At 43.0% G+C, this 12865-nt stretch overlaps 1 protein-coding gene across 1 annotated transcript in view; it reads left to right on the top strand.

Moving 5' to 3' along the window:
- The first annotated feature begins 1370 nt into the window (after positions 1 to 1370).
- The window catches only part of prima1 (proline rich membrane anchor 1), a 72498-nt gene continuing 61003 nt past the window's right edge, over positions 1371 to 12865 (top strand). The window contains exons 1-2 of the mRNA XM_084150702.1: positions 1371 to 1590; positions 9267 to 9417. Of these exons, the coding sequence (XP_084006828.1) occupies positions 1498 to 1590; positions 9267 to 9417 (244 nt within the window). The 5' untranslated portion in view covers positions 1371 to 1497. The remainder of the gene's footprint in view (positions 1591 to 9266; positions 9418 to 12865) is intronic.

Below are 12865 nucleotides of genomic sequence, written 5' to 3'. Positions count from 1 at the left end.
ATAACCAACCTTGTTACAAAAGCATAGGAAACTCAACTGATTGGCCTAGTGCTAGCTAGTAGTTACAGTACTGCCTTGCATGAACTTTGGGGTGGTGCATTTTCCTCTCCCCTTCTTAGCAATTCCACTACACTTACATTACCAGGCATTAACAATACAAATAAATAAACCTCAGTTGAGCGTCAGCATGCCTTGTTAGTAATGGAAGAGTGCTGAGGTGCCCTTATCAAGTTATGTATTTACAGAACTATACAAGACATGGTAATGCACACAGGGGTTTCATAATTAATTGAATCCAGAGTTATTATTCAAATGAATTGTGCCTGCTTCTAGGATGCACCAAATATAAATGGACATTATATTGACACACTATATGCATCAAAATAAATATTCAAAACAAGAGCAAATGTAAGGAGCATGCACCTCTCACACTAACTGCAGGAAACCAAGATAACCCTATAGAGAGACATGACAAATCTCCCTCCCTCTCTCCCTCTCTCTCTCTCTCTCTCTCACACACACACACACACACACACAGATCTCTCTCACTCCCCCCAACGCGGTCTTACAGTATCTTCTTCATTTAACATCTCTGTCTGTCTCGCTCAAATCGCTGAATGTGTGTGTGTGTGTTTGCTGACTTAAATTACGCTGTAACTTACCCAAGCAATTGCAGATTCCCATCATTACAGGCGGAGTTCATATTGATACGCGCGCACCGTCGCTCTTCTCTACACAGTTATTTTTAGCATGTTCAGTCGCACTTTGCTGAGAGTGAATGTGGATTGATTTGATGATAGTGCATTAGAGTCGTTTTAGGCAGAATTTTTGCTTTTTTCAGCACCGCATTTAACGCGCGGGACCAATGTTGCACGTATTTCTCCTAATGCGCTTTTACCCAAGTGTAGCTTATGTGTACAGGCAATGTTCACTCTCTGGCTTCTGAAGATGCCTCCGCAATTTTTGCCTCAATATACCAAGACATATTACCAAGTAAGAGCCGCGTAGCTCATTCAGTAGACATGTACACGGAATTATAAATTATAGGGATAAGCGGCGTGCGTTTATTTCCAGCATTTCGAACTTTCGTGGCTCATCCCTGGCCGTCATTCGAGTTAAATGCAAGGAGAGGGATGACTCCAAAACTGCGACTCCCACCTAAAACATCATGGCCCGCTGATATATATCGGAGAACTTTGGACTTTTCCGCTGTGGATACCAACCAAAAAGCGCTGCAGCTTTGCGCAGTCATTCCAACTTTCTAGTAGGCCTAATTAAATTAATTAGGTTTGTGAATGCAGGACGGATGGTGTTTCAAGCTCTCTCATGCCACCAACAATTGTGAAAACAGGACAAGAATGTGGCAGAATCCCTTTTTGGAAACGACTGATAGAGATTTCGTTGTCGAGTCGAGAAGACTGGATTAAGTTCTTGAAAATAGTGTTATGCCTCTCATGCTTGTTTCCTTGACACGAGGGCTGTGAGAGCGACGGAGGAATGCTGGTCCGAGAGATATTGCCGCTCATTTTAGGTTTTTCGCCTTTTGTTTTTGGTCACTGCTTTCTAACATCGTTTTTACTTTTATTTCAGGTGGGTTTATTACGTTTTCTATTATAGCACACCATACTCGTTTACGCCCAGTTCTTATACCACAATGCTTTGTCTTGTGATGTTGGGAAGGGGGTTTGTGTAATGGGAATAATGATGGTAAATTGCCAAGTTATCGGGTTCATGCACTATGAAATGAGTGTGTACATTGTACTGACAAGATACACTGCATCAGTGGTGAAAGTATAGTGGCCTTAAAGTTGACTGCCACTTATCATGGCTCCAATCTTTGGAGTTGAGAATCTGGAAGTAATTAATGTAAATTGATTGATGATGTAACTCCACTGTCTCACTGAGTAAATTGGGAATGTGTAAGTGAGGGTGCATGCATTCTTGAGTTAGTGCATGTGTTTGGTGTTCTTGTGAGAGGGAGGGGGAGTGGGCGAGAGAGGGGATAGGCACTGTAGAGAGGGGTTGCTGGACAAGACAAAATATGCTTATGTATATTTGACCAAGTTGGCCATTGAGCCATGTGTTAATTATTATTTAATTGCCTCTCTCTCTCTCTCTCTCTCTCTCTCTCTCTCTCTCTCTCTCTCTCTCTCTCTCTCTCTCTCTCTCTCTCTCTCTCTCTCTCTCTCTCACACAGACACACATACACTATACCGTTATGACAATAACCATTGCTACAAGTTCCCTGTTATCAAGCTATGTAGGATGTGTAACAGAGGTGGTTCCTGAACACAGGAGGTTGGTGGCACCTTAATTGGGGAGAATGAGCTCGTGGTAATGGCTGGAGTGGAGTAGGCAGGATGGTATCAAACACATGGTTTCCATGTGTTTGATGCCATGCCATTTGCTCCATTCCAGACATATGTGGTCCTCTGTAGCTCAGCTGGTAGAGCACGGCGCTTGTAACGTCAAGGTAGTGGGTTCGATCCCCGGGACTACCCATACACAAAAAAATTTTATGCACGCATGACTGTAAGTCGCTTTGGATAAAAGCGTCTGCTAAATGGCATATTATTATTATGAGCTGTCCTCCCCTCAGCAGCCTCCTGTGTTCCTGAACTATGTGATAGGTAACATTATTTGAGACCTGTTAGCCTCTGAGCTAAAGCTTAGGCATAAGCTTAGCATACTAACAAAGGATAATGTACGTGGACAATCCAGGTTTGATAACCTGGATTGTACACAGAGGATTGTGGTCCTCTGTAGCTCAGCTGGTAGAGCACGGCGCTTGTAACGCCAAGGTAGTGGGTTTGATCCCCGGGACCACCCATACACAAAAAATGTATGCACGCATGACTGTAAGTCGCTTTGGATAAAAGCGTCTGCTAAATGGCATATTATATTATTATATTATTATTATACCCGGTAGAATGGTCACATTGGTAGAATACCTAGCTCCTATGCACAATTATGACTAGCACAATGCGGGGGAAGGGGTGCGGGCGATTGTATTTTGATTTGGATCAGTGGCGAGAGAGCTAATGCGTTTAGACGCCGCATTCAACTGGGCGCGTGGCTAATGCTAGGTGCTCACTCGGCAGCGTGGGTGCAGGAGGGAGCTTCAGTTTGAAGTGTCCCAGGCAAAGAGCTTTGCTACCCACCATGCACTAGCTCGCTACTCCAGAGCCCCTGAGCTCTCCAGCGCTCCGCTCTCCTCTCCCGATCCACGGGGCTGCCCACCAGGCTCACCGCTGGGGGAGGCAGTGTCAGGGTTCACCTCTGGGTGGTGGGGAGGGAGGGAGTGGGGGTGGGAATTCTCCTAGACGAGCCCTTAGCCTTTTTCTTCTCTCCTACCCTTCTTGTAAGTGGGTGGGAATCTCCTCTCTCGACCATTGTGTGAAGAGCGAGAGTGTGTGTGTATGTGTTCCTGCGTGCGTGCATGTGTGTGAACTGTGAGGGAGTGCATGTTGTGCATGCATGCGTGTGTGTGTGAGGGACTGAGTATTTGGGTGCTTGCCGGGCATATCTGTGTGCAGATGTGTGTGTGCGTGGATGAATGTGTGTGCATGAGTGTGTAACAGAGAGTGTGAGGCCTTGGGGTTCAGGTGTGAGACTCATCTGTGGTGGAAAGCTGGCCACATGGCTGCCTGGCACTGAGGATGGGATCTCCTACAGTGGGCCCTATGGATACTAATGAAACGTCATCAGAGTCTGACTTAGGGTCTTTTCACATAGTGCCGTCTGTCTCAGATACTGGATGGAGCCTTTGGTATCTTATACCCTTTTCATACTATCATTACGATTTTCAAATGGTGCAGTTCCAGCAACTATGGTTATAATATAATATAATAATATACAGTATGCTATTTAGCAGGTGCTTTTATCCAAAGCCTGTGCATACATTTTTGGTTGATGTACGACAGTGACATGCGGTGTGGTCGGTGGCTGGATAGACACTGGCAATAATCAAAGCCAGATTTACTTACAAATAAACCTTGATGAAGCCCAAGTTCACCATACAACAGATAGCTCCAACAACCAGAGTGACATTGGCTAAAAAAATAATAATTTAAAAAATCACCAAATGCAAATACCAATGTAGCCACCGATGGTGGCATATTTTATATCATCCGACAAAATGACACACTGCTCAACTCAGCTCAGCCATAGACCGATGTAGCATCCACAGCTACAACCAATATGTGGCACTAAAATACCAATATATGGACACATTTCATCCGAATAGTTTGCATTGCAAACTCCATAGCCTTTCACAATGGATTTATAAATGTTCCATTGCACCGCGCAAAAATACACACACACACACACACAAACATACAATAATATTATTATGTGAAATATTATTACACACACATATATAATGAAAAAGCTTATAACGAAATTTCCATATCAACAATCGAAATGACTGAAAAATGCAGTTTAAAATAAAAAATATATAAATTCTCAGCAAATCGAAATTCTAGCTTGATAAATCAAATGCATCAAAGGGATGTTGTCTATTCTAATGTTCATTCGACAGTAGTCTAACACACAAATTGCTAAGGAAAATGCATTTAGCCTACCTTAGTCCATTCGTCTGTCCTTCAGGGTGAACCTCTCTGTGACAACGTTGTAGAAGCACACAGAAGGCCCACGGTCGTGTGGGAGAGTCATCCCCAAGGTCTCCTTCGGTTCCATTTTCACACTGACATAAAAAGTCACACACACACAAACATTAGCTGGTAGCACAGTTCTCCCACGCAGCAAACACGATACCAGAATTTTGACTTCGATACCGATACCAGGTTTAGTATCACGATACTCAATACCATCACGATACTTGATACCTAAATGATACCAAAATGATATGACGGCAAAAAAAGAAGGCTTATTAGCCAAAGTCACAGAATGGCACTTGATCCAGACAGATGTTTTGAGTTCAATATCATTACATTTGAAATGTAGGATTTATTTATGTATGCATTAATGAATCAATTATAAAATCATACAATCATAACAACATAATGGTTATAATTTATTTGTACGGTAAATCTCTATTGATAAACTGGGTAAATCAAGATGTAGCCTAGGCCTATTCACAATATACAGGTGAATGCATATTGAATAGGAGTGTATTGAGTTATTGAGTGCATTGAGTTATTGAGCTTGTTTTGGCTGATTTCATGAGGCTACATGTTTACCTTCCATTTGGGACTTATTTTATTGTTCTGATCAACAACATTTGCATAGAAGAAGCAATCACTTTTTTTTATAAAAGTGTGCGCCGTCTCTTTAAGACCCATGAGGTCATTCACACACAAAGTCCATTCCAGGCTTGAGCAAAGATGACCTTGATGATTATTCAAGTGTGTTAACTTCTGTGCAGCATAACATAAGTGGTGATGCAGCCCAGACTCCAAGTGAGTTCAGTGGTTTCTCATGGCAGGCTAGAGCTAGCAATGAGTAAGCTGCGCTGATAGACAGATTTGATCTTCTCTTAATCAGTAGACGACATGTGACACATTTGACAGAAGTACCGAAAGTAAAATAAATTCTAGTACCAAACCGTTTTTCATGTTCTAGTATTTGAAAAAGTACAGAAGTTTTGGGATACCGTGCAACACTACCATCCATAATGGCATCCAGGCGGTCGGAGACCAGAATCCTCCAGCGTGAGTGCGCCCCCATGCAGCAACACAGCTAGAATCCTTGTAGTTAGTTGCATCCATCTTGTAGAAACCCAGGCTCGCATTGAGTGGCAGGAGAAGCCCCATTCCCATTATGTCCACAAAGCGAAAGTACAGTGCATTAGGAAAGTATTCATACCCCTTCACATTTTCCACATTTTGTTACATTACAGCCTTATTCTAAAATTGATTAAATTGTTTTTTTCATCATCAATCTACACACAATACCCCATAATGACAAAGCAAAAACAGGTTTCTAGAAATGTTAGCAAAAAACAAACCAAAAAACCCTGAAATATCACATTTACATATATATTCAGGCCAAAGGCGCCCAATTATTATTTTTTTTTTATTTTTTTTTTAACTCAGTATTTTGTTGAAGCACCTTTGGCAACGATTACAGCCTCGAGTCTTCTTGGGTATGACGCTACAAGCTTGACACACCTGTATTTGGGGAGTTTCTCATATTCTTCTCTGCAGATCCACTCAAGTTTTGTCAGGTTGGATGGGGAGCGTCGCTGCACAGCTATTTTCAGGTCTCTCCAAAGATGTTCGATCGGGTTCAAGTCCGGGCTCTGGCTGGACCACTCAAGGACATTCAGAGACTTGTCCCTACGCCACTCCTGCGTTGTCTTGGCTGTGTGCTTAGGGTTGTTGTCCTGTTGGAAGGTGTACCTTGGCCCCAGTCTGAGGTCCTGAGCGCTCTGGAGCAGGTTTTCATCAATGATCTCTCTGTAATTTGCTCCGTTCATCTTTCCCTTGATCCTGACTAGTCTCCCAGTCCCTGCCGCTGAAAAACATCCCCATAGCATGATGCTGCCACCACCATGCTTCACCGTAGGGATGGTATTGGCCAGGTGATGAGCGGTGCCTGGTTTCCTCCAGACATGACGCTTAGCATTCAGGCCAAAGAGTTCAATCTTGGTTTCATCAGACCAGAGAATCTTGTTTCTCATGGTCTGAGAGTCCTTTAGGTGCCTTTTGGCAAACTCCAAGCGGGCTGTCATGTGCCTTTTACTGAGGAGTGGCTTCCGTCTGACCACTCTACCATAATGGCCTGATTGGTGGAGTGCTCTAGAGATGGTTGTCCTTCTGGAAGGTTCTCCCATCTCCACAGAGGAACTCTAGAGCTCTGTCAGAGTTACCATCAGGTTCTTGGTCACCTCCCTGACCAAGGTCCTTCTCCCCCGATTGCTCAGTTCGGCCGGGCGGCCAGCTCTAGGAAGAGTCTTGGTGGTTCCAAACTTCTTCCATTTAAGAATGATGGAGGCCGCTGTGTTCTTGGGGACCTTCAATGCTGCAGAAATGTTTTCGTACCCTTCCCCAGATCTGTGCCTCGACACAATCCTGTCTCGGAGCTCTACGGACAATTCCTTCGACCACATGGCTTGGTTTTTGGCACTGACATGCACTGTCAACTGTGGGACCTTATATAGACAGGTGTGTGCCTTTCCAAATCATATCCAATCAATTGAATTTACCATAGGTGGACTCCAATCAAGTTGTAGAAACATCTCAAGGATGATCAATGGACACAAGATGCACCTGAGCTCAATTTTGAGTCTCATAGCAAAGGTTCTGAATACTTATGAAAATAAGGTATTTCTGTTTTTTTATTTTTTCAAAAGTTGCAAAAATGTCTAAAAACCTGTTTTCGTTTAGTCATTATGGGGTATTGTGTGTAGATTGACGAGGAACAAAATGAATTTAATCAATTTAAGAATAAGGCTGTAATGTAACAAAATGTGGAAAAAGTCAAGGTGTCTGAATACTTTCCGAATGCACTGTAAATGTCCAAGATGTCTAAATGTCTGGGTAAAAAGTATTAATTGGTTTTAGACAAGTGGACAGCAGTACTCACTGTTCGCCTGTAACAAATGAAGCAACTTCAAGTTCTGTTCAAAGCTGAAAATCAGCGACGCCTATAGGTGCCTATATGCTGACCCTGTCCATTAACAGTGACTGGAGTCAGGAATGGCCGCGCGTGTCAACGATTGAATGGATTTGAATGTATGGAAAGGTTATGCTGGCATGAGATTTTGAGCAAAAAAATAGTTGAGAAAAAAACAGTAGATTACAAAAAAGAATGACAATTTGTTATATATATCTTTTTTCATAACAGCTTTTCATATTAGATTATCACTGGGTAAGTAATGCCTACCCTGACTGCACGTCACTGATATGCGACCAGGTAAGCACAGTATAGCTTAGTTCGGCACGGCTCGGCTCAATGTATTAAATGTATATAATTGTTCGGCTGAAATATAAAACTAGGTTAGATGTTCAGAAGACTGAGGCAAGTTTTCCTCTAACTTTTTGCCTGGACTTTGCTTCATTCATATTTACTTTGATTCGGACAAACTCCCCAGTCCCTGCCGGTGACAAGCATACCCATAACATGACGCTGTCACAACAATACTTGAAGATACACATCTATGATATGTTGTATTGGATTTGACCCAAACCTGAATTTTTCAATTTAGGACAAAACAAATATTTATTTGCCATGTTATCTTGCAGTATTACTTAAGGGCCTTGTTGCAAACATAATGAACGATCTGGAATGGATTCTTTAACACCGGCTTCCTTCTTTTCACTTTGTCATACAGGCCAGTAATGTGGAGTGAATGCAATGTTGTGAAACCCGCTGTATTTTCAAGTATTGTGTTGGCAGCATAATGTTGTGTGTATGCTTGTCACCAGCAGGGGAGTTTGTCAGGATCAAAATAAATAAGAAAAGAGCAAAGCCCACATAAAAATGTAGAGGAAATCCTGAGCGCTTCAGTCGTGGTCCTGACTTGAATCTGCTTGACAATCAAAGACAAAGTTTGAATATTGCTGTCCATCAATGATTCCCAACCAAATTTACTGAGCTTGAGCAATTTTGACAAAAACAATGATTATATGTTTCCCTACTAAGAGTTGTGCAGATTTGGTAAAATCTTATTCAAAATGATTCACAGTTGTAATTGCTGCCAAAGGCGCTTCCACAAAGTATTAACTCTGGGGTGTGAAGACATATGCAATCAAGACATCTTCGTTTTATATTTGTTATTAATTAAGACAAATTTATATCATTTTTCTTTCACTTAGAAAATGTGGAGCAGTTTGTGTAGATACATAGAGAGAAAAAAATATATAATCCCTTTTTGGATTTAATTTTAAGGCAGAAAAATTAGAAAACTGTGCAAGGGGTGTGTAGACTTTCACCAAGCACTGTATGTGCCTTTTATAGTGCATCCATTTTAAGTATGCATTTTGTGGAATTCTCACCAACGCACCAACCAGGGTACCAAATACATATTCTTGAACGTCATAAGAGATTCCGCTCCCTTTCCTCCGGCTCCCATCCACCCACACTATCCAGTCCTAGACTAGCCAGAACAATAGATACCCTATTTACTTATATTTTACTTACGAATGAAATGGTGATATGGTAATTACGTAATACTTACTAATTACTATTTTGTTGGGATTTGTTCAATAAGCACTGCTATACAATGGTGTTGCATTACCAATTGGCTTGAATTCTCTCTCCCTCTCTCTCCCTCTCCCACTCTCTCTCCGTCTGCTGTGCAGTTCACCCAGGGAGAGCTTCAGAGTTCATGTGCGCGGAACGTGGCAGAGAGGGCGGGTGAGAGCTGCCAGCTGGCGTGCCAATGTAGACCCTACCCTCCCCTGCCGCCCCCGCCCCCACCTCCTCCACCCCCCAGACTTCTGGTCTTCACTGGTAAGTATTGGACTTTCCTACATGATGACTTGACTCGTGAGGTGCTTTCAGCCTTGATACTGATACAGGGATCAGAGGTTGTTGCCAAGTCTCACCCAAATCAACCCACCACATACTCAAATGAGTTCAAGTGATAGCTGGATGGAGCTACACAACAGATCGGGTGGGACGGGGGCTAGTCTCAACTAGAAACCCTTTTTGAAGTTTGAAAACATCAAACTTTTGACATTTTTTTTATTTTGGAGTAAATTATCAGTTGAACTCATTGAAAATGAGTAAGTGAGGATGCTTCGTGAACTGGAGCTGTGAACTGCCTGTGGTCACAAACTACACTGCCTCGCCAATAGCATATCGTTATTGCAGGCAAAACGGATAAGTAATCTCACCCCAGGATGTCTAAAAGGCCCCTGTTTGACTCACGTCAGCTATGGGTGGTTATGCAAATTATATTCTTATGCTTCAATTTGGCTGTGCATACTAAATGCTACTATCAGAGCTTGGGAAAGGTGGCAGAGTCTATGGGCAGCTTAAATGGATAGTTCAGCCAAATTACAAATGTACATATTTGTTTCCTTACTTCTAAAGCACTATATGGCCAACGAGAGACTGCAATTTAAACTTTGAATTTGTTAAACTAGCCAATTCCATCAACTGCTTATAATGTCATTTTCTAACCAAAAACACGATGTAAATGTTACCCTATTAGCGTGCTATACAATATTTTCAGGCTCAAATGCCAAATACCCAATTTCATGCAAATCTGGACCTGAGCAGGATGATGTCAACCAGTAGAGGCCAGCAGCACTGTCTGTTTGACCACAACATGGTTCGCTGTTTCCTGGTGGGGAGTGAATTCACCGTTAACCAGTCTGGGGATATAGGCCAAAGACAATCACAGTCTAAGTTCTTGGCCCCACAGAGTGAACACTGAGATTAAACCTGCAGTGCAGTTTCCGTTATCTACAATTGATTGACTAAGAACAGATATAGCCCCTGGCTCTCCTCAGACTTGACTGCCCTTGACCAGCACAAAAACATCCTGTGGCGTACTGCATTAGCATCGAATAGCCCCCGCGATATGCAACTTTTCAGGGAAGTTAGGAACCAATATACACAAGCAGTTAGGAAAGCAAAAGGCTAGCTTTTTCAAACAGAAATGTGTATCCTGTAGCATTAACTCCAAAAAGTTTTGGGACACTGTAAAGTCCATGGAGAATAAGAGCACCTCCTCCCAGCTGTCCACTGCACTGAGGCTAGGAAACACTATCACCACCGATAAATCTACAATAATCGAGAATTTCAACAAGCATTTTGCTATGGCTGGCCATGCTTTCCACCTGGCTACCACTACCCTGGCCACCAGCTCTACACCCTGCGCTGCAACTTGCCCATGCCCCCCCCCGCTTCTCCTTCACACAAATTCAGATAGCTGATGTTCTGACAGAGCTGCAAAATCTGGACCCCTACAAATCATCTGGGCTAGACAATCTGGACCCTTTCTTTCTAAAACTAGCCGCCGAAATTGTCACAACCCCTATTACTAGCCTGTTCAACCTCTCTTTTGTAACGTCTGAGATCCCCAGAGATTGGAAAGCTGCCGCGGTCATCCCCCTCTTCAAAGGGGGTGACACTCTAGATCCAAACTGTTACAGACTTATATCCATCCTGCCCTGCCTTTCGAAAGTTTTTGAAAGCCAAGTTAACAAACAGATCACCGACCATTTCGAATCCCACCGTACCTTCTCCGCTATGCAATCTGGTTTCCGAGCTGGTCATGGGTGCACCTCAGCCACGCTCAAGGTCCTAAACGATATTATAACCGCGATTGATAATAGACAGTACTGTGCAGCCGTCTTCATCGACCTGGCTAAGGCTTTCGTCTCTGTCAACCACTGCATTCTTATTGGCAGACTAAATAGCCTTGGTTTCTCAAATGACTGTCTCGCCTGGTTCACCAACTACTTCTCAGATAGAGTTCAATGTGTCAAATCGGAGGGCCTGTTGTCTGGACCTATGGCAGTCTCTATTTGGGTGCCACAGGTTTCAATTCTTGGGCCGACTCTTTTCTCCGTGTATAGCAATGATGTCGCTCTTGCTGCTGGTGACTCTCAGATCCACCTCTACGCAGACGACACCATTTTGTATACATCTGGCCCTTCATTGGACACTGTGTTAACAAACCTCCAAACAAGCTTCAATGCCATACAACACTCCTTCAGTAGCCTCCAACTGCTCTTAAACACTGGTAAAACTAAATGCATGCTCTTCAATCGAACGCTGCTGGCACCCGCCCACCCGACTAGAATCTCTACTCTCGACGGGTCTGACCTAGAGTATGTGGACAACTACAAATACCTAGGTGTCTGGTTAGACTGTAAAATCTCCTTCCAGACTCACATTAAGCATCTCCAATCCAAAGTTAAATCTAGAATCGGCTTCCTATTTTGCAACAAAGCTTCCTTCACTCATGCTGCCAAACATGCCCTCGTAAAACTGACTATCCTACCGATCCTTGACTTCGGCGATGTCATTTACAAAATAGCCTCCAACACTCTACTCAGCAAATTGGATGTAGTCTATCACAGTGCCATCCGTTTTGTCACCAAAGCCCCATATACTACCTACCACTGAGACCTGTACACTCTTGTTGGCTGGTCCTCACTACATATTTGTCGCCAAACCTACTGGCTCCAGGCCATCTATAAATCACTGCTAGGCAAATCCCTGCCTTATCTTAGCTCATTGGTCACCATAGCAACACCCACCCGTAGTATGCGCTCCAGCAGGTATATCTCACTGGTCATCCCCAAAGCCAACACCTCCTTTGGCCGCCATTCCTTCCAGTTCTCTGCTGCCAATGACTGGAACGAATTGCAAAAATCTCTGAAGCTGGAGACTCTTATCTCCCTCACTAACTTTAAGCATCAGTTGTCAGAGCACCTTACCGATCACTGCACCTGTACGCAGCCCATCTGAAATTAGCCCACCCAACTACCTCATCCCCATATTGTTATTTATTTTGCTCATTTGCACCCCAGTATCTCCATTTGCACATCATCTCTTGCACATCTATCATTCCAGTGTTAATACTAATTGTAATTATTTTGCACTATGGCCTATTTATTGCCTTACCTCCATAACATGCTACATTTGCACACACTGTATATATATTTTCTGTTGTATTTTTGACTTTATGTTTTGTTTTACCCCATATGTAACTCTGTGTTGTTGTTTTTATCGCACTGCTTTGCTTTATCTTGGCCAGGTCGCAGTTGTAAATGAGAACTTGTTCTCCATTGGCTTACCTGGTTAAATAAAGGTTAAATAAAAAAATATTGAACTAGGACCCTTATGAGTCCAGCCCCACAGCCCAGCGTCACTAAGTCGACATGTAGGTGACATACACCATATGTTATCCGACTCAGGAATGATCAAGTTTTCTGAAAAT

This window comes from Coregonus lavaretus (assembly GCF_964263955.1).
Source record: "Coregonus lavaretus genome assembly, chromosome: 33".
NCBI lineage: Eukaryota > Metazoa > Chordata > Actinopteri > Salmoniformes > Salmonidae > Coregonus > Coregonus lavaretus.
The sequence above is the reverse complement of the archived record's forward strand: the minus strand, read 5'-3'. Positions and strand labels throughout refer to the sequence as shown.